Source organism: Thalassophryne amazonica, chromosome 13 (assembly GCF_902500255.1).
Source record: "Thalassophryne amazonica chromosome 13, fThaAma1.1, whole genome shotgun sequence".
NCBI lineage: Eukaryota > Metazoa > Chordata > Actinopteri > Batrachoidiformes > Batrachoididae > Thalassophryne > Thalassophryne amazonica.
Window position 1 is genome coordinate 62544802 of NC_047115.1, and position 23059 is coordinate 62567860.

At 41.9% G+C, this 23059-nt stretch overlaps 1 protein-coding gene across 1 annotated transcript in view; it reads left to right on the top strand.

Moving 5' to 3' along the window:
• Window positions 1–23059, top strand: part of LOC117523086 (neutral amino acid transporter A-like) — a 49687-nt gene that overhangs the window by 18247 nt on the left and 8381 nt on the right. The window contains exons 2-5 of the mRNA XM_034184502.1: window positions 2047–2089; window positions 10027–10092; window positions 19979–20145; window positions 20281–20514. Coding sequence (XP_034040393.1) covers window positions 2047–2089; window positions 10027–10092; window positions 19979–20145; window positions 20281–20514 — 510 coding nt within the window. The remainder of the gene's footprint in view (window positions 1–2046; window positions 2090–10026; window positions 10093–19978; window positions 20146–20280; window positions 20515–23059) is intronic.

Genomic DNA, 23059 nt, shown 5'->3' on the forward strand with positions numbered 1-23059 from the left:
GACTCAAGAAAATGTAAAGCGGTGGGTGTACTGTTTACAAAGAAGAGTTGAAAAAGTTTCACCACTTTGCAGTACAGTTTCACCTCATACAAACAGCAACGACAACAACAAAAATGTTGACACTAAAATAGCTGGGGCTGATAGCTCTGATATTGACATTTCATTTTAATTGACTCCCAAAGTTGTGGCTATGATGAAGAGCCCATAAAATCAACAGAATGTGGTCTCTCATGTGGCTTTTGCTTACAGGTTTTGGTTTGCTTAGAAGTATTGCCATGTGACAGCAAACCAAACCAAGGTAAACATACAACATTGTGATATTATGGTGCCTGATACAGATCCAGGCAAACATATTATGAGGTGTGAAAGCATAAATTATCCAGCCCTGCTCCTGAACTGTACATAACTGCCATTCCGTGTACTTGATGTGGAGAGCGGTGTGGGGGAGGGAGAGTTGGGGAGGAGTGGCTGAGGAGGGAAGCGTTTCTTGATCCAGAAAAAAACTGACGCTAGTGGAACTTCTAATGGCACAAAAATCAGATATTTCACCTTTAATTGACATAATATACCTGAGACAAAATCAACAAGATGGCTTGACCAAGTCAAGTGGAGTCACCATTCCATTTTTACTAGGGCTTTGATGGTACACTTATCTCCTGATTCATATTGTGCAGAGTGCCCCCACCCCCCTTCCCCAGAACCCATAGAAATTGTAATAAATCCTACAAAGATATGTTTGGGAAGACTATTGTTCTAATTGTCTTCCCCAACATGTCTTGGTCAACCAAGCAAAAGAAATTTTGCCTGGAGGCCTATTTTGCCAACAAATCATACTATACACACACACACACACACACACACACACACACACACACACACACACACACACACACACACACACACACACACACACACACACACACACACACACACACACTAATCTTCAACCACTTAGTCCAATTAAGAGTCGCGGGGGTCTGGAGCCTATCCCAGCATCCCAGCAGTCATAGAGTGCGAGGTAGGGTACACCCTGGATAGGATGGCAGTCTGTCACAGGGCCACATATAGACAGACAAACACATTCACACCCGCATGCACACCTACGGACAATTAAAAGTTTCCAATCCACCTAACCGGCATGCCTTTGGATGTGGGAGGAAGCTGGAGCACCCGGAGAGAACCCACACAAACACAAGAACATGCAAACTCCACACAGAAAGGCCACAGGTGGGAATCAAACCCATGACCTTCTCGCTGTGAGCCAACAGTGCTAACCACTAAGCCACTGTGCTGCCAACAAATCATACCATTTGGAGCATAATTTTGAAAGAACATGACTTTTATGCAAAGCGACCAAGATAACTGAAACGTTGGGGAATGATCGTACACCGACTAAAGTTTAAGTAGGATTTATTGCAAGTTTTTATGGGTTCTGTGTTTTTTGGGTCACCCTGTACTTGGTTGCTGATTTGATATGCCAATGGTTCAAGCAACTGGACTGCATTAATACAGCGTTTTCAAGCTCAAAGCACTTGACAACGATGTCTCACATTCACCCAATATTATTTTTGACACTTCAGTTTTTCAATTGGACACACTGATGAAGAAAAAGAAATACTGTACCTCAATTACTACATTTGGCCCGGTTCTGGGGGGCCTAAAACATTTGCACAGCCTTGATATAAAGGCATCGTGATGTGAACATGTATAGAGTAAAGCCTTGTTGGGTACTTAATCCATACGGTGATGTCAGAGTGTTATGGAGATGAGTGATGAGGCAGATGGCAGCTCAGTGCTCCATCAGGATGTTTTGAACCTGGTGAACCAGCCTGGATGAAGAGCAGAAGTGCACGTTGTTAGTGATGACAAACTGATATTGTGAGCAATTTTCAACACTGATGCTCGAACACTTGCATTTGGAACTTTAACCCCAAGTTAAATATTACCAGAATATTCCAACGACAAAAGGAAATGTAACAGAAAAATTAAACAACTGTTTTAAATTTTCAGTTAATCTAACTCAGTCTCTCTTCTATGTTTTCTCAGGAATTTATTCCCTGCAAACTTGGTGGCTGCTGCTTTCCGTTCTGTGAGTGACTCGTGTCAACACACCACTTTGTCCTCACTTTAGACACTTTTCACCACATCATTCTGTTTGTTTGCTTGTTTATTAAATCACCTGTTCCTGTCTTTGTGCCACATCTGGAGTGTGCCAGATTGTTCATAAGCAGTTCAAACACGCGGCTGCCGCTCCACATCCATTTACGGCGGCTGTAAATCTTGACAATACTATTGAGGGCCTTGTAATGTCTCTTAATAAGGACACATTCAAACACAGGCTGCCGCTGTCAACTAGTCACCAAAACAACTCTTTTTCTTGTCCATTACCAGCTGTTACCATGGCGAAACCATTTCATTCCAGCTAGCCTAGCAACTGCCGTTCGCCTCGCCGCTCTTGGGTCTATTAAAGCTAAAATAAGAATCAGGAAAGTTCAATATTTGGGATATAAGAACAGAAAATGGCTGTGCATACACCTATACACACAATGGAAACAATACACACATCGAGACGCACTCACAATCCAAGCACTTGCTTAAACAAACCTAAACCCGGCTAGTGATTTATAAACTCATGAACAAGTTAGCGACTTCACACAGGTTGAGTATCTGGAGTTTCAAAGTGCAGCACGGTCACAGAGTTCATAATCGCCCCCCCTCCGCTGTGGAAAGATCCCAACTGTGGATTAAACCGAGAAAACAGGCAAGAGGTACGATTTACACAAAATAACAAGTAACGAGAGGGGGCAGGGTTTAAAGAGACAAAATGATGGCATGTAAAGTTTAGTCGGGTCTCTGAAGGTCTACAGACTGATTTGGTGTCTGTTTGATTTCATCACGTGGAGTGGAAACAGAGAGAGCGTAGCCGTTACCGGTTACATCTCCTCTCACAGAAAACACCCTGAGGTGTAAAAGTGTCAAAGATGACCTCCAAGTCCACACACATACCCACAGAATTCTATTTGTAGACAAAACAAACACAACACAGAAACAACAAGAGAGATAAATGTTCTTGAATGTCATTTTCATAGCTTCAGTGTGGTGTTGATTTGTATGTTGGCAGGATAAAAGCTGTTTTTAACTTCTGCACTGCCCAATGTTAATGCCATCTGTTGGCCTTTTACAGTTCTATGTGATGTGTTTGATCCATGGGCCAGACACAGTCAAAACAGACTGTGTCAAGAATGATAAAGGGTTCATTAAATGCAGAATTCTAAATTTTGCTTCTAGCTGTTATGGTACCATCGTACTACTTTTAGTAGTTAATTATATACTTAGGTAGCACTCACTGTTCCAAAAAATTAATAAGCTACCACAAATGGTTTAAAAATTCTTTCCACTGCGTGTTAACCCTTAGAGTTCTACGGGAATTTTCTCAGTTTTGCCATACTCTCAGAAATTCCACTTCTAAGGTATGCGCATATAGTATAATACTCATGTGTTACATGTAAAAACAAAAAATGTTTGGAACAATCTTGGCTTTCTGAATGTGTGGTGTGTATATACGAGGGATGTCCATAAAGTATAGGTCCTTTTAATTTTTTTCAAAAACTATATGGATTTCATTCATATGTTTTTACGTCAGACATGCATGAACCCTCGTGCGCATGCGTGAGTTTTTCCACGCCTGTCGGTGACGTCATTCGCCTGTGAGCACTCCTTGTGGGAGGAGTCGTCCAGCCCCTCGTCGGAATTCCTTTGTCTGAGAAGTTGCTGAGAGACTGGCGCTTTGTTTGATAAAAATTTTTTCTAAACCTGTGAGACACATCGATGGTTCGAAAAATTAAGCTGGTTTTCAGTGAAAATTTTAACGGCTGATGAGAGATTTTGAGGTGATTCTGTCGCTTTAAGGACTTCCCACAGTGCGAGACGTCGTGCAGCGCTCTCAGGCGGCGTCATCAGCCTGTTTCAAGCTTAAAACCTCCACATTTCAGGCTCTATTGATCCAGGACGTCGTGAGAGAACAGAGAAGTTTCAGAAGAAGTCGGTTTCAGCATTTTATCCGGATATTCCACTGTTAAAGGAGATTTTTTTAATGAAAGACGTGCAGACGGGTCCACGCGTCGGGACGCAGCCGACGCGGTGTGGCGGCACAGGAAAAACACCTCCGTGTTGATAACCATTTGTAAAATCCAGGCGGCTTTTGATGGCTTTCAGTGGAGTGAGTATATGAGAAATTGTTTAACAGCTGGACATGTTCCAACTTGTCCTTAAGGCTTCCTAAAGAGGTGTTTTTCCTGTGGCGGAGCGTCGCGGCGGCTGCGTCCCGACGCGCGGACCCGTCCGCACGTCTTTCATTAAAAAAATCTCCTTTAACAGTGGAATATCCGGATAAAATGCTGAAACCGACTTCTTCTGAAACTTCTCTGTTCTCTCACGACATCATGGATCAATAGAGCCTGAAATGTGGAGGTTTCAGCTTGAAACAGGCTGATGACGCCGCCTGAGAGCGCTGAGCGACGTCTCACACCGTGGGAAGTCCTTAAAGCGACAGTGTCACCTCAAAATCTCTCATCAGCTGTTAAAATTTTCACTGAAAACCAGCTTAATTTTTTGAACCATGTCCACTTCGATGTGTCTCACAGGTTTAGAAAAAAGTTTGATCAAACAAAGCGCCAGTCTCTCAGCAACTTCTCAGACAAAGGAATTCCGACGAGGGGCTGGACGACTCCTCCCACAAGGAGTGCTCACAGGCGAATGACGTCACCGACAGGCGTGGAAAAACTCACGCATGCGCACGAGGGTTCAAGCATGTCTGACGTAAAAACATATGAATGAAATCCATATAGTTTTTGAAAAAAATAAAAAGGACCTATACTTTATGGACAGACCTCGTATATATATATATATATATATATATATATATATATATATATATATATATATATATATATATATATATATATATATATATATATATATATATATATATACACACACCACACATTCAGAAATATATTTACATCAATAATCACTGCATACTATATATATCAAGATTTCTTCCTTCCTTTATTCCATTTATACTACTTTTTTGTTGAGCCACACAAAATCAAAAACGGTTTTTCATTATCCATCCCCTTTCATAACAGAAATAACTAATGGACAAGGATTTAGGATCATTTTGAACAGGTAAGACTAATGTACAGTCACATCGTGTGATAGACTGGCAGCCTGCTGCAGAAGATCCACAAATGCATGCAGTGATTTGTACCTATGTGGAGACTAACCACCAGGGGCGCAGGCACCACTACCGTTTTAAGCCTGGCTGGGCTCTCGAAGTACATCTTTGAAGGGGTTTTCTTTTTTCCCTGTGTTTCAGAGACCAGGAACATAGATGGATCTTCTTGCATCTTTTAATTTTAAATAAACACAAGAATAAAAATGGTAATAATAAGAAAATGTTGATGGCCCCTTGCCACCAGCTGCACGCCAAGATCCGTGTAATTCATTTTGGGGGAAAAACAGTTTGGTCTCTTGTAGAATGTTTGGAAAGAGGTGTCAGTTGATTTAAAACAGCAATTCGCACTTGTTGTGAAAGTGTCGTGACACGGACCCACAACAGGGGGCGTTAATGAACGGACAATGGATAAGCCAAAAAGTAACAATTTAATGTTGTGAATCGCACAACGAAGTACAGACAATAACAATATGGTGGAATGTCAATTATACACAAGGTGACGTGTGGGCAGGCTCGACGATAGAAGACGTCTGGCGAGAGAAGAGCCGGATCCCACACAGCTTCCACCACCAACGGATCTGAAGAACACCAGAGCCGCCAAGCCCTGCGCCCCAGGTGGCCACTGTCTTCAGCAGTCAGACCCGGTACTGCTGGCAGAGAACAGAGACAGTACTGATGAGTGTGAGTTCGCACACTCAGTAATCCCACAGTCAGTGTTTAGTTAGGAGGGAGCACCTCCACCTCCAATCACACACTCGTGCAGCTCCTGTTTAACCACTTATCTGGTTTGGGGTGTGAGGCGAAACCGTCGCTGATCACACCAAACGCCAATCCCACAGATAAGGACACACCACAGGAAAATGGCTGCAAAGAAGTTCAGATTGTTACTTTGTAAGTCAGCAAAGAAGTTACCTGATTGGTAGCTGATTTCTCGGCGGGGAGGTGGAGTTGCAGTCTGGCCTTTATGGTGGTGGTGATGTGTAGTGGATGAGTGACAGCTGGTACGGATGATGAGTGACAGCTGTCACTCCCGGTCGCTCCGACGCCCTCTCGTGCTTGAAGCCCGCACTTCAAGCAGGGCGCCATCTTGTGGTGGTGGGCCAGCAGTACCTCCTCTTCAGCGGCTCACACAACAGCACTGAAGTTATTGATTCTGGAAGAACTCCCCCCCGGGTGCTTTTCACTCTGGGGGCCCCGTGCCCCTCCCAGGAGGAATTTTATTCATCCAAGAACACCTTAAGGGAAAATCGACACAGTGTTCGATTACAGTGTGCTATCATCGGCTAACCTTAGCCTGCTTCTCACCCCCGAGACTTCCAGCTCTCGTGATTACGAGATCAGGATCTTTTTTTTTAATTCAGTGAATGCAGTGCTCTTCTGTAGGATATACAGTTGTATGCAAAGGTTTGGGCACCCCTGATAATTTTCATGATTTTCCTTTATAAATCATTGTTTTTTTTGGATCAGAAATTTCAGTTAAATATATCATATAGCAGACGAGCACAGTGATATTTGAGAAGTGAAATGAAGTTTATAGGATGTACAGAAAGTGTGCAATAATTCTTTAAACAAAATTAGGCAGGTGCATAAATTTGGGCACCCCAACAGAAAAAATACATCAATATTTAGTAGAGCCTCTTTTTGCAGAAATAACAGCCTCTAAACACTTCCTATAGCTTCCAGTGAGAGTCTGGATTCTGGTTGAAGGTATTTTGGACCATTCATCTTTACACAACATTTCAGGTTTGTTGGTTTCCGAGCATGGACAGCCCGCTTAACATCACACCACAGATTTTCAATAATACTCAGGTCTGGGGACTGAGATGGCCATTCCAGAATGTTATACTTGTTACTCTGCATGAATGCCTTAGTAGATTTTGAGCAGTGTTTAGGGTCATTGTCTTGTTGAAAGATCCAGCCCTGGTGCAACTTCAACTTTGTCACTGATTCATGAACATTGTTCTCAAGAATCTGGTGATGTTGACTGGAATCCATGTGACCCTCAACTTTAACAAGATTCCCAGTACCTGCACTGGCTTCACAGCACCACAGTATGATGGAACCACTTCCAAATTTTACTGTAGGTAGCAAGTGTTTTTCTTGGAATGCTGTGTTCTTTTACAGCCATGCATACTGCCCCTTGTTATGTCCAAATAACTCAGTTTTAGTTTCATCAGTCCACAGCACTTTATTCCAAAATGAAGCTGGCTTGACCAAATGTGCTTTAGCATACCTCAAGCAACTCTGTGGTGTGTATGCAGAAAAGGCTTCCTCTGCATTACTCTCCCATACACCATCTCCTTGTGCAAAGTGCACTGTATAGTTGAACAGTGCACAGAGACACTATCTGCAGCAAGATCATGTTGTAGGTCTTTGGAGCAGGTCTGTGGGTTGACTATGACTGTTCACACCATCCTTCGCTTCAGCTTATCTGAGATTTTTCTTGGCCTGCCACTTTGAACCTTAACTAGTCCTATGCCTGTGGTCTTCCATTTCCTCACTATGTTCCTCACAGTGGAAACTGACAACTGAAATCTCTGAGATACCTTTTTGTATCATTTCCCTAAACTATGATGTTGAACAATCTTTATTTTCAGGTCATTTGAGAGTAGTTTAGAGGCTCCCATGTTGCCACTCATTAGAAGAGATGCAAAGAGGGGAAACATTTGCAAATAGCCACCTTAAATACTCTTTCTCATGACTGGATTCACCTGTGTAAGGAGGTCAAAGGTCAGTGAGTTTACCAAACCAATTTTGTGTTCCAGTGATTAGTGCTAAATGTATTCAAATCAGTGAAATGACAAGGGTGCCTAAATTTATGCACTTGCCCAATTTTGTTTAAATAATTATTGCACACTTTCTGTAAATACTAGAAACTTTATTTCACTTCTCAAATATCAGTGTGTTTGTCTGCTATATGATAGATTTAACTGAAATTTCTGATCCAGACAACCAATGATTTATAAAGGAAAACCATGAAAATTATCAGGGGTGCACAAATGTTTGCATACAGCTGTAGTACTGTTTGTGTTAACATTTTCTTATTATTACCATTTTTGTTCTTGCGTTTACTTAAAATTAAAAGATGCAAGAAGATCCATCCATGTTCATGGTCTCCGAAACGCCCTCAAAGATGTTCGTCGAGGGCCTGGCCAGGCTTAAAATGGTAGCGGTGACTGATATCATTGGTGCTTGTGCCCCCTGGTGGTTAGTCTCCACACAGGTACAAATGGCTGTGCGCATTTGTGGATCTTCCACGGCAGAAGTGTAGCAAAAGTCATGTGTAAGAACACACCCAATCGAGTGACCCGATATTCACAGACACACGGTTACACACGCACAGATTTTTTTATTTTTTTTACACATTTGTGGATGTGGTTACACATTTGTGGACCTGGTTTCACATGCACTGATTTTTTTAAACACATTTGTGGACCTGGTTACACGCATGCAGATTTTTGTTTCTACGCATTTGTGGACCTGGTTACACAAACAGACTTTTTTTTTTTACACAATTGTGGATCTGGTTACACATTTGTGGATCGAAACATAATTTTGCTACAACAATGGCCCCATACTGCACGTCGCATGCACACACACACACACACACACACACACACACACACACACACACACACACACACACACACACACACACACACACACACACACACACACACACACACACACACACACACACACACACACACACACACAGAGAGAGAGAGAAAAGCACTGACCATATGTTCTTCTCTAGCCTCTCAGATTGGCTGTGAGTGAAGGATCATCTAGAGAAGATGGAGACTATAGCTGCAAAGTTGTAGTTTCAGGAAGTAGTTAAAGTCTCTGTGACATTCCATTGCTTATTTATGAATAGAAATATGATGAAAAGTTGACCAGGACTCTGTTCTGCGTCATGCATCCTTTAAGGGTGGAGTTACAAAACCACACATATTGATCTTCTCCATGGGGCTCAGTATAGTCCTCATCACCAGCTCTGTCAGTACCAGTGCTCACACTGAAATCACACGTGACTTGGGATCACTCTCTGTGATTGGAACACACATTGAGAAAGCAGACAAGACACCCTGAGAACGTTTAAGTCTGAGCCACATAACATGATTATTGACAGCAGTGTTATCTGCTACGTTCAGAAGGAGCCCGTCCGCCACAGCAGCTGCCACTCCCTCACTATCACGTCCACTGGGGAGAGCAGACCAAAAATATATGTACCCACCCACTGAGATCTGGACATTTCTAGGTCTCCAAACATCAGACAGTGTGAAGCTTTCCAAGCTCTCTCGATAGCAGTGGAGCATTGTCATCCTCCCTGAAAGAAAGGATGCTTCATGTGCCCACTCAAAGGTTTGACCCTGGATGCTGCCATGCAATGGATCACCTCTCTGCACCACAACAGTCACCACCCTCCAAAAACAAGACCTTTGGTGGTGTCTGGTGGTTTTGTCTAGTCCAGAGCTGAGGCTCCAAATGGCTTTTAAAAATGGCAGTTACACCCATATAGTGTGAAAGCTCTTCTTCTATGATGGTAAAGTTTGTTTGAAGTGTTTCATGGTGGCTGAAGGTCCAATTCTGCCTCCAGTCCATCAAAAGGAGTAACCTGTAGTCTGGAGGACATTGTCAGTCCACAGATGCAGTTTACATCAGGCATCACAGTCATACTATGATTCAGTGCAAAAACCTATAAAAGTTTCAGCTTGTGAACAAACATTCACGAATAAGCAACAAGAAACAAAATGAATTACATGTTTTTTTTTCCATCTGTGTTACAGTATGCCACTGACTACAAGATGGTTGCCGTAGGAAACAGCACCAATGGAACCATCCTCCATCAGAAGGTAGGAACAAAAGCATGCCAACACCACAGAAACACTTTTACAGAACTTCCCTGTTGCAGCTTTGTCACAGGATTCTTCCAAGACATTCAACATTCAAGATTTCCAAATGTGTGTTTTTAACTGTGGTTGAATATAAACAGGGCAAAAATGTGGCTTAGTGGTTAGCACTGTTGCCTCAACTTTGAAATTAAATAAATATTCATGGTGAAAGGTATAAATTTTGAACTATAATAGTCTTTATACCATGAGGATGTTGTCAGACGTATGTCTTCTAATATGTGCCTTTTAGATTAGGTCATGATGTGGACTTTGGTGTTATGCTTTGTTCTGTTTAGTTTTGCTTAGTTTAGTTTTGATTGTTTTTTTTTTCAGTGTGTGGTTTCTCTTGTTGGGTTTTTCCTGCTTGGGCTTTGTCTTTCCCTATCTCTCTTGTCCGTCTCTCTGGATGCTTGGAGGTGGGCGGTGCACTCTGTCTGGGCCACACCCTGTTCTGGAGCTTTCCACACACCTGTTTCTAATCTGTAGCTTGTCACCAGGGTGTATATAAGCTTCACTGGTTGCACTAGCTCTCCGCCAGATCGTTGTGCCTTGTGCCTTCATTTCCAGCTCTGTATTCCATGTTTTCTAGTCCAGTTTTACGTTGTGTTTTCACCACCTGCCTGTTTTTTCTGACCATGGCTAACGCCTGATGATTCTGATTTGTTTGCTGATTTTGGACTGCCTTTCTGTGTACCGGACCCTGCTGAAGCATTCAGTAAACGATCTTAAAAACTGTGTAGTTGAGTCCAGCATTTGTGTCTAGACGTCTCTGTCCATCTAACCTGATAGATTTGAATCTTTTGAAATCTGAATTATTTATTTTTACATCAACCTTTGGTCGATTTATTCACCTGTACATTGCTGATTTTTGCCTGATTACATGTCACTGCAGTGTACATGCTCTGGCACATATGCCGGATGCTTTATGAAAGTTTGAAGAACTTCCCTACCCATGTAATATTTTGTCAGCATTTTCCTGCTCCAGTGGTTCTACAGTGTAAATCACAAACGGTATGTTCCTGCAATATCACCAGTGTGCTTTGTGTGTCTTATTAATTGTCCTGAATTTTATACAAAGTTACTGATTTGTTATTTATCCATTTTATTATAACTTCATCTTGTTCTTCAAATGTGCATTTATCAGTGTGAAAAATAACAGGATTTAGTATTTTGAGCACACGCAGCTTTTTGTTGTTTCAAACACACACACACCCAACACACCTTTGATAAGTATGTAAGTTACAACTTCTGTTTTTGTGATGCCATCCACGAGGTTTCTGTTTGATCATGTATTGAAGCATTCTAAAAGCCGCAGCGCAAGTATTTATTTATATATATTATTGAGATATTGTCCAGATTTGATGGAATTTGAAAGATGATTTCCAAACAAGTGGAAATCGTTTGTTTTTGACGTGTCAGAGTGTTGGCCAGCCAACAGGTCAGGGCGACTGCATACTTTGACACGGGGCAGAAGTGTTGATCTGCACAGACAACAAATGCAGTGCTGATTTCAAAACTTCAGATTGTTGCAGAACGTTTGTTAGAACCAGTTGGACGTTTACACAAAAGGATTCAATTTAATAAGAAGAAAATTAAGAGAATACAATACCTTAAAGCTATACGGGCGTTCAAATTTGACAAAACTGACAAAATTTGGTTTCCACCAATATCCAAGCATTATAATGTCATTTTTGTTTTTTTTTTTGTTTTGTTTTGTTTTTTTTGGTAACATGTTGCAAAATTATAGCTCATTTTAATGAAGAAAACATATTTACCTCGAGGAACGCCATCTACAGGAAGAAGCGTGTGTGCGCATGCATGAGTTTTTGAGACTACTTGTGACCTGACCCACTTGCGTGATGCACGTTCCCAGGTTGTGCAGGCTAGCACCCCTATTCTACAGGACACTGTTCTATTACAATCCACCACGATTAAAGCACATTCCTGGCAACCCCCCAAAAATGAAAGTAGAGCTGCACCTGGCTGCTTTCTCAGCCAGAACTGCAACAAACGCTGCTTTTGCTTCAAATTTTTAACCACGATTAAGCACAGTCAAACAAGTCTCAAGCTGTACTCACTAGGAATACACCATTTAAAAGATGTTTGAACATGATTGAAGCAGTTAAGCCTACAAACACCCGGAAGTGACCGCGTAATGATGCAGATTTGGCAAATTGGGATGAAATGTTTAAGCAGCTCTAAAATCTCTCCCTGATTTCAAAACAGGTGCTGATGATGGCCGTAACTACTGCATTTACAAACTTTGTTCAACATTGACAAAACATGGATCAAGGAGTTACTGTGATGCTTCAAAACGTGCCCCAATTTGCTATTTGGGATGAAAAGAGAAAGAATGGTGTTCTGTGGAATAGCGCTGTCACAGCCGTATCATGTCTTGTAAATCACTTCAGAAGTGTTACCTGGTTTCATAAACAGCATTTTTAGATAGAGATATGTTTATTTTGCAGCAACTCAAGGATCAAGGATCAAGGAAATTTTATTGTCATGCACAGAACAGAAGAACTTTCCTGCACAATGAAATGTGGCTACTGCATTTAACCCATCCTATTTGCCAGTAGGAGCAGAGGTCGCCATTAGGCGCCCGGGGACCAGCTCCAGATGTACATCCCTGCCTTGGTCAACAGCAGGGCTGAGCAAACCAACACCGACCCATAACAAACAACACACATAACACACAACACATAGGCCGGCCCGGTACATAAAACATATATATGAAGCAAAAACACGAGGGAAAAGGAGAAGAAAAAAAAACCCCTCATAGCCGCTGCATTACACAGCGGCAATGAGGAAAAAAAAATCCCATCAGCACAAAAAAACAATAATCACAGAGACAAAACAAGGACACAGGATGACAACCGAGATTTGAAAGGACCAGTTTATCAGAACACTCCGGAAGGCAGCCAGTTTCGGCGCCGTCGACGGCCTTTTATAAAATGTATAAGTACCATATTAGCTTTATAAAGAAATAAGCTGTTTTGGAGCATTTTCTGCCATCTTTGTTTATTTTGTGTGACTGAGCAGCCAGCTGACAGTCACCGTGTGCTTCCCATCATCCCTCGCGCAGATCCGGGGAAGACTTCATGTGATTTCTTTCTACCAGATTTAGTCTGATCGCTTGAAATTCCCCCCTTATCATGCTGGATGGTCAGGAATTACAGGACATAAATGCACGGTTCGTACAAACAGCTCTGGTTTTTAAAAGGCTTTACTGTCGAGGATAGCAGAGGTCGGTACACAAGTAGGCAGTCCAGAAACGGCAACAGTACAAAAATCAGGCAATCGGGTGTGGCCGTAGCAACAGGCTGGAGGTCAGGAACACACAACGAGGCAGGCAGGACTATGGAACACAGGTAGAGAGCTGGAATGAAGGCACAAGGCATGACAAACTGGCAAGGGACAAACACACCCAGTGAGCTTATATAACCCCAGGTGGTAATCAGCAAATCAGGAACAGGTGTGCATGGAAAGCACCAGAACAAGGGCGTGGCCAGAGAAAGGGGAACACCCATCACCAAGAACCAAGAGAGAGAGACTAGAGAAACAGAGACCAACAGACCCAAGCAGAAAAACTCAGCAAGAGAACAAACAAACCAAAAACAACAAACAGAACAAAAGAACAAAATAAAACAGAAAACCAAACAAAACTCAAACCCTGACACCCCTGATGGGGGAGAATTTCTAAACTGTTTCCAGAGAGTGTGAGTTTTGATCATATTGACAGTATCATATTACGAATCCGTTATTTAAATGCCAAGGACTATAATTATTGTGGTGCCAAAGAAAATTCTTTTTATGAATGAAATCTTAAAAAAGCCAGAGGTTGTACAGCTTTAACTTTACTTGCTAATGTAACACCATATCCTCATCTATGAACTGTATCAACACCAATAAATATTTGATTAATTAAGGTGAGGATGTATACGCACGTGTGCATTATGTTTGAAACAAATTCATGCATTTTAATTCTTCGTTTCTCAATGACAACATCATCATTTTACCCTTGACTAAAGCCTGTCTCCCATTACGAATTTTTGGTTCCCAGTAGTCTGTGATTTCAGCAATAAATAAATAAATGAAAATGGGATACCAAATCGGGTGTGGAACATCAGGAGGTTTCTCTGAGCAAAACCCTCCGTATGTTCCTTCTACACACCATGAAACCCATTTTAAAAGCAGTTTTTAGATTTTGACAGAGAAATTTTAGCTTTTTGGAAAAGCATGTGAAAAATGCATTAAGAGGAAGTAGTGTTTTGTCCACAGGCTGGTGCGCGCGCACACACACACACACACACACACACACACACACACACACACACACACACACACACACACACACACACACACACACACACACATTGTAAAAACAGAATTATATGTAATCAGGGTGTAATCAGCAATGATCAGTTCCAATTGCATGTCAATTTTGACTATGATTTAAAAAACATTAGCTCCAGTTTCCTCAATTTTGAAACCGAGAGGGAAATCAAGACCATATATCAGTAATGGGAGACGGTTGTAACGGCCCTGTCCCACTGGTGTTTAGAAGGATTTGCGTATGGATTGCGCACAAAATTGGCCCGTATTCGCCAGACATCCGCAATATCCGTGTAACATGCCTGTGTGAGTCGGCCGTCATCCGATCACGCCCATGATCATCCGCACAGGCACGCATGTCCGCAGCCAGGATTTTTGAGCTGTTCAAAAATCTGAATGCGGATGACATCCGCCTTACATATTTCATATATACTCGATTCATACACAATACTCACTCTATGCGCTGTATATCTGCCGTTAACCACTGATATCCGCAACTGATAGGGATTTGTGGCTTGGCAGCGGACTGGAACAGTGTGTAAAACAGATATATATCATGCCCATCATGTCCACATCACAAACTAAAATATGTTGTAGCAAATTCATACAAATTGGCCAATAAAGCGTTTTTATTACATCTGCTTTGCAACTGATTTGTAGACAATCTGTGAATGCATAAAAAACACGTCACGTAAACCCAAAGTGTGGCAGAAAGCGACATACCTGCCAGTCAGTGCCGGTCCAGCTGTGTAAATCCACAAAGAAGTAGCTGCTGCAATCCAGGACTTTTATTTAACACCAACAAAAGGAAGAGTCGCTGTTTATCCACAACTCACTCAAAAACAAAAACAAAAACAAAAAAAACACCGTCTCACACCCTAGCGGCTTCCCCCTCCTGCTTCCCAAACTCATGAACAGTTAACCCTCACATGACAACACTCTGTGATCAACTTGTCCAAGTCCAGCAAATGCTCCAGAGCCTGTATTGTTGATGTGAATAGTGATGCCGACGGCCCGAGTGCGCTTCTTTTATGACCGCAATGCAGATCCCATGCACGTACAACACATGCGCGATGCATTCATAATACACCCGTAATACTGCCGTGATAATCTCAATGTGTCGGATGAGTTTCCTCACTACATGCGTTATATAACTGCGATTATTCATCATATATTCGCTATATATTATTAATATATCCGTAATTCATACTGGGACCTTTGTCATTTTTGGCCATTTTTGTTGCGGACAACAACGAACGCCTGCGATTTGTATACTCAATTCATGCGCAATTAATTCTCTCCCCAGTGGGACAGGGCCCTAACACACAAACCTTCCACCATGTCTAATCTGTACTGGCTCCAAACCATTTGGGTTAAACAGTTATGATATTGAGTTTGACTTTTCAAAGGTCATGTGACCATTATAAAGTTGATATATGACTTCATATTATAGTTTCTTAGTATCCATTATGTCACTATCTATTTCTTTGAAATAGCCTTTCTACAGTCAGATATGTACAGTCTGTACACATCTGCTATATAATTAACTTGATACAATCAAGATGTTGCTGAAGTGGTAACTTTCAGCTTTAATTCAAGGGGTTCAACTATGCAAGAAAAAGATTAGTGAGGGAAGCCACCAAGATGCCAGTGATTACTCTGTAGGAGCTATGGGCTTCTTTGGATATGTTTTCAGAAACCACATTGTGCAGGTTTGGTCTGCTTCACCATCAGTTACAAGCTTCTTGGTGGAGAAGCACTGAAAAGGATTTTTAAGGAAGAAAACAGAACAAATCCAGACTTGAGTCACCCACGTGGCTTCTGGCAAACTGTTGGTATTTCATTTTTTCAAAAACAAAATTCTTGTCTGTACCACTTTCCCATGAAACTGTGCAACTGGTGATGCAACACACAAAAGTTTACACAAACAGTTTACTCAAGCACAGCCACAGAAGCCAGTAACTCCTTCAGCGATGTCTTGGTAGTTTTGGTGGCTTCCCTCACAAGTTTATTTCTCACTGGATTTTTGAGGACTGGCTATAGAACTTCATTACACAGTACCTCACAGTTTGTGTTTCTTAATGATTAATGCAAATGAAGTCTGAGACACGTTCAGTGGGAATGTTTGTGTATCCATCTCCTGACTTGGGTCATGCAAAATGTGTGATTCTCTGTCTGGCATAAGGACAGGTCATGATAGGACTACAACAGTAAGTCTAAACCTTTTGCTCACAGTGTATAAATACTGAAGTAATCTCAGACACGCCACCAAAAGATTTGCGCCCTCTGTGCAGCTCATTTCATTGCATTCACTGTCACAATAGAGCCCCTTGAGATTTTTGTTCACACACACATATACACACAGACAAATGGAACCAAAAACAACACCCCCGCACGTGCTGACATGTGTGTAAATAGTAAGTCCCTTCGGCTGCTCCCTTGTTTGCACTTGGGGTCGCCACAGCAAATCCAAGGTGGATCTGCATGTTTGAATTGGCACAAGTTTTACGCCGGATGCCCTTCCTGACGCAACTAAATCTACAACAGCGCCTCCGTCTGTGTGTCTGTGGATCATGGGGGACTGTCTGCTTAGTGCAAGGAGAATGAAGCTGGTGTTGCTGTTGCAAAGCTCAGCACAGTGGGATGGACTTGATCTCTGGATTTGTCCATGTCATCCCTAATTAACCATCATCCTTTTCACCAGGCAGCAGCAGTGCTTCACAGTGCAGTGCAGGTTCTTCAAAGTGGGACAAGTGGTCACATTCAACCACAGACTGTTCACACATATATCACTTAGATATTTTACAGACAAAAAATGACCTATAATTAATGAGGTGTGTCTTTAAAAAACTGACCTGTTTCTGTTGATGTTACTTGAAACTGAAAGTTGCTGCTGCCCCAACGCGCTCTGTCTCACACAGACCATGTTGGTGCATCTCACAGATGGTCCAGATATGGACCTTCTTTATGTACGCCGCACACAGCAGTACTCGAATGTTTGTGAACATTTGAGCTTTTTACATGTCTGAATTTTGTAATGACATCATACATATATACATGTTGTTCTTCGTTTGGCTGCTCCCGGTTTTGTTCAGGGTCACCACAGTGAATACAGCCAGATCCGCGTTGGTAATTGGCACAAGTTTTTATGCCGGATGCCCTTCCTGACGCAACTCCAGTTTTACCTGGAGAAACACACACAGCCGCTGGTGTTCCAAAAAGCTCTCCCATCCAAGTACTAACCAGATCGTACTCTGCTTAGCTTGTGAGATCTGACGGGATCAGGCTCACACACAGCAGATCAGCTGCAATGGCATCATATATATATATATATATATATATATATATATATATATATATATATATATATATATATATATATATATATATATATATACACACACACACACACACACACACACAATTGTAATAATTCAGGCTTCTTTATATTAACGCTTCTAAAATGACAACTTTATAACTAGGGATGGGGCAACTAATGCAACTATATTTGACATTGGGAATAAACTGAAGTATCACAGTACCTCCATTTGACATGCTTCTATGTTAACAGAGATGAAAATATGGGAGAAATAACTCATGTTACTGGTATGATATAAAAGCGAGTCTTGCATTTATAGGAGTGCAGGTTTCTCTAGACTATAATCTAACATGGAGCATTGACAAGTACCTGTAGTGTCGACCACGACATGCTCTGATTCGATGATGTCCATGGGCATGAAGTTATCATCAAGGTGGAGGTCTTCATTGCTGCTTGAAGAATTTATATCCATCACATTGTTTGGACAACTGATGTCTGGTATATCTGGACCATCTTCATGATGTTCTGCTCCATGTTTAGTCATGGTTTGATATTATGTTTGGTTTTCTGTTTTGCTTTGACTCGTTTGTTCATGCATTGCTTTTCTGTGTGTTCATTTTCTTGTTGGGGTTTTTCTACTTGGGTCTGTCGGTAGCTTTCTTTCTTGTTTGTCTCTTTGCTCTTCGTGCGGGGTGTCTCTCTCTCTCTCTCTCTCTCTGGCCACGCCCTGATTTCTGGTGCTTTCCATGCACACCTGTTCTTGATTTGCTGATTGTCACCTGGAGTTATTTAAGATCACTTGTGTTTGTTCCTCACCAGATTGATGCGCTTTGTGCCTTCTCTCCAGCTCTCAGTTTTGTATTCCATAGTCCTGCCTGCCTCATTATGTTCTTGACCTCCTGCCCGTTTGTTCTGACCATGCCTAAGCCTGATGATTGTTGTACTGTTGCTGTGGTTTTTTGCACTACCTTCCTGTGTATCGACCATTGCTATCCTCACCACTAAAGTCTTTCAACAACCAGAGCTGTTTGTGTGAGCCTCGCATTTGTGTCCTAACAAATCCGCCTGTCAGGTTTCTTGTTTTGCTCCCATTACGTGTCGCATCTGCATACTGTTCCAACGTTGTGCGCTGGTGCTATCCACCCATAGCTTCCCCCAGCTGTTGTATTCAAACAAAACAGGCACTGGATATTATTCTGAAAGACCGACACCACCAGTAAAATGTAATGAGCAAATTCTAGAATTGTAAATTGGCTTTTCTTGTCAGCCCTACGACATGTTTTGTGTGGCAATGTATTAAATGTAATGCCTTGACGCCATTGGGAAGCCTGTTTTCCTGTCAATCTTTTTTTTTTTCCTTGTGTGTGTCTGAATTGCAGTCAGATGCCCATCAGTTATACCCAGGCATGTCTACAACCTAATTCTTTGGAAAGATTTATCCAGTGTAAAAAGTAATCCGCAATTGCAGTGGCAGAAATGTCCCATAGCAAAGGCATGGACTTCCAAGCTCTGGATAACCAAAAACTGCCCAGGTTACTACTTTTACATTTGGGTATCGCAAAAGCTGCGCATGCGCACCAGCAACCTACCGCAAGGCACCATGGATCTTCAAATGTGGCTATTAAGCCAATTTTGAATCTTCATGGTGAAACTCAAATGTGACATTTATTTTAACAAATATAAGCACAAAAGCACAAATACAAAAAACAGCATTAGCATGAAGACAGTACGTGCATTCATTTATTAGACGCAGACTACCCGAGCTTTCCAGCAGGTCTGTTCTCTTAAGAGTTAAAGGAATTTTTTTTAGCATTAAATGAACTTAATAAATGGCTTTCGATTAGTCGACTTATAAGAAGTAGTCAACTAGTCAGATATTAGCTAGTCATAGATGACTATTATGACTAGTTGTCGAATCCCTATTTAGAACTCTCAGTGAAAAATAATCTGCACAACATGAGACAAGTAAAATAAAAAAATATCAAAAAGTTAAACAAGGTTCTGCATGAGTATACACAATCTTAGCATTAATAGTCACTTTTACAGCTAGTTTTCCTTAGACAAGTCGGGATGGATACATGAACATTACCCTTCATTTACATCAATCATGAAGACATCCAAACAGTGTGGCACATTAAATTGCACACAGTGCACTTTGTGCACTCTCCAGTCTCACTCTGTTGTGTGTTTTAGGTGCCTTTTGGTACAGAAACAGACGGCATGAACATTCTTGGCCTGGTGTTATTTGCCATGGTGTTTGGCGTGGCGTTGAGGAAGTTGGGAGAAGAGGGGGAGGAGCTCATCCGTTTCTTTAATGCCTTCAATGAAGCCACCATGGTGCTGGTGTCCTGGATCATGTGGTGAGTATGGTGTTGTATTTCTACTTTTAAGTTGTTGTTATTGTCTACCAACATTTAATATTTCTAAAATGTATTAAGTATCATGTTAAAGTGGTTGTTTGGCAGTGAAAAATGGCTCCTCCCTCTTTCCCTCAGGTATATTCCCTTTGGCATCATGTTCCTGGTGGGCAGTAAGATTGTGGAGATGGAAGATGTTGTTCTTCTCGTCACTAGCCTGGGAAAATACATCTTTGCCTCAATCCTGGGCCACGTTATCCACGGAGGCATTGTTCTTCCCCTCATTTACTTTGGTTTCACACGCAGGAACCCCTTCAGTTTCCTGTCAGGCCTCATCGCTCCTTTTACCACTGCTTTCGCCACCTGCTCCAGGTACGCTGCCACATACACACATGGACAAAATTGTTGGTACTCCTATATTTATGAACACATTTTAATATATGGTCATAATTAAATGCAAACAAAGCAATTTTGTTTAATCAAAATGTTTAAAAAATGTCTGCGTAACTAGTTAGCATGCTGGAGTCTTGTTTGTTATCGGAATTAACCAGACAACTCGCTCCACCAACAAAGAACGGTGAGACTAAACATCAACAGGAGCTGGTGGGAGCCGAAGAGTGATCATTCTGTCAGTCCTTTCTGTGCCCAGGCGGGGTGAGGTTTCCCCTGTTGAGTCAAATTAAGCTCCACTCATGGTAGTGCCCTTATATCTCCCCCAAGAACCCAAAGACTTTGCCCGGCGTATCACGGGCATAACACCACTGCATCGCTAGTTGGCATTGTTTATGGTCAGAACTCCAACAGTATCTGATTGTCTTCGAACCTTCAACTTTCTTGATTTAATGAAAACATTCTTGGCAAATGCTTTCGCTTTTGTCCATCTAAGAATTTCACCTCTAGCGGCCCAATACGAATGCCCCTGGCTGTCCCTCTTAATCATGGCCCCCATTCAGAGAAGAAAACCCACAAAATAGAACCGGAGTCCTATTCCGTTATTCCTAGCTGGGGTATTCAGGCGACGGGGCTGCTTTGTACACTATTTCTTTCAAAATAAATGCTTCGGATCCCATGGGACACTCAGCTAAGAGTATCGAGGGGGTGCTGAGAGACAGGGGGCTGGGACAGATGGCAGCTCACCTCACGGCGGACTATCAGCTCAATCCAGATGTCCATGAACTTTATAACTGCAGCAACTTTAAGATACGCTATTGGAGCTGGAATTACCACGGCCGGTGGAACCAGAAAGACACAAAATACTGATAAACAGAGAGAAATTACTTGGATTTAAATGGCCGCTCACATGCATGGGCTGTATTTGGTACTAGTGAACTCTGACCTCTCCCACAATGCAGTGCGTCACCTGAGACTCCGATATGGCTTATTGAAATAAACACAGTTATCACTTTCAAAACAAGTAGGCATTACACAAAACCATACTTACGTAGACTTTGTCATTAATCTGAGGTTCAAGTGTTCCAAACCGTGGGGAGCGGATCAGCTGTGATCTGTTACACCCAACCCGTGAGATTGTAACAACATGAGCAGAACTCCGTGTGCACATCGGTCAAATATCTTATCTTTGGCTTAAAAATGGCCCAGAACAAAAACAAGCTGAGGGTGGGAAAAAACAGGTTTTCTTCACCTGCTGACTTCCCATGAAGCAGAATTACGTTTTCCTTTTTCATTGGGAAAACATTTATTTTTACTTGCTCGTGTTTAAGGTGCTGTTATTAGCAGTGGTGGGCACAACCAAGAAACCACTAAAACATTAAAATGAAGCTAATAACTACATACATTTTGCATTTAGCTTTGGCTTTTTTTTTTTAGCTCTAAAACCCTGAAAAACAACCTTAACGTGGTGCTAGAAAAAAAATCTCCACCTGGGCCAGATGAGTGAGGTTCCCTCATCGCAACGTTCACGTAGATAAACTGTTCAGAAATCAATGCAATCAAACACTTTACCTTAATTTTACAGTGTACAAAAAATTGTAGCTGTAGTAGATTTTTTTGTTTCACATTATGAAAGCATTTTGTTTTGTTCTTGCTGCCAAATAACTTTGGTGATTTTTAAAAATATTTTGATTAAACAAAATTGTGTGGTTTCCATTTCTTCATTCATCTTCTACTGGTTAGTCCAATTAAGGGTCGCGGGGCGCTGGAGCCTATTCCAGCAGTCATAGAGCGCGAGGCGGGGTACACCCAGGACAGGATGCTAGTCTGTCGCAGGGCCACAAACAGACAAACAAGCACAGACACACCCACACACACACCTACGGACAATTTAAAGAACCCAGTCCACCTAACCTGCATGTCTTTGGATGTGGGAGGAAACCCACGCAAACATGGGGAGAACATGCAAACTCCACACAGAAAGGCCACGGGAATGGTTTCCATTTATTTATGACCATATATTAAAATGTGTAACACAGGAGGCCCAACAATTTTGTCCACATGTGTATATCAGAGTAGGCTTCCATGAAAGAGGCACCCCGAGATTCTCTGTTCATGACATCCAGCATCGTGTGTGTGTGTGTGTGTGTGTGTGTGTGTGTGTGTGTGTGTGTGTGTGTGTGTGTGTGTGTGTGTGTGTGTGTGTGTGTGTGTGTGTTAGAATGTACTCAGAAAGCACATACTACCTCTGCTAATTCAACATGTTCCTGAATGCTGAAAACGTCTTCTGGATCATGAATCCAGAATAAGTTCCAGCCCAGGTTCAAAATAAAATTCCGCATTTTCTAGGTCATTATCCAGTGCACTTGTTTCCATTATGGAAGGTTTCTGGTTCAGACTGATCCCTGCCCCATTTTCCAATATGGAGTTGCGTCAGGAAGGGCATAAAACTAGTGCCAAATCAACATGTGGCTCCACTTCGGATCAGCTGTGGAGACTTTGAGTGAAAACAAGAGAGGTGCCGAAG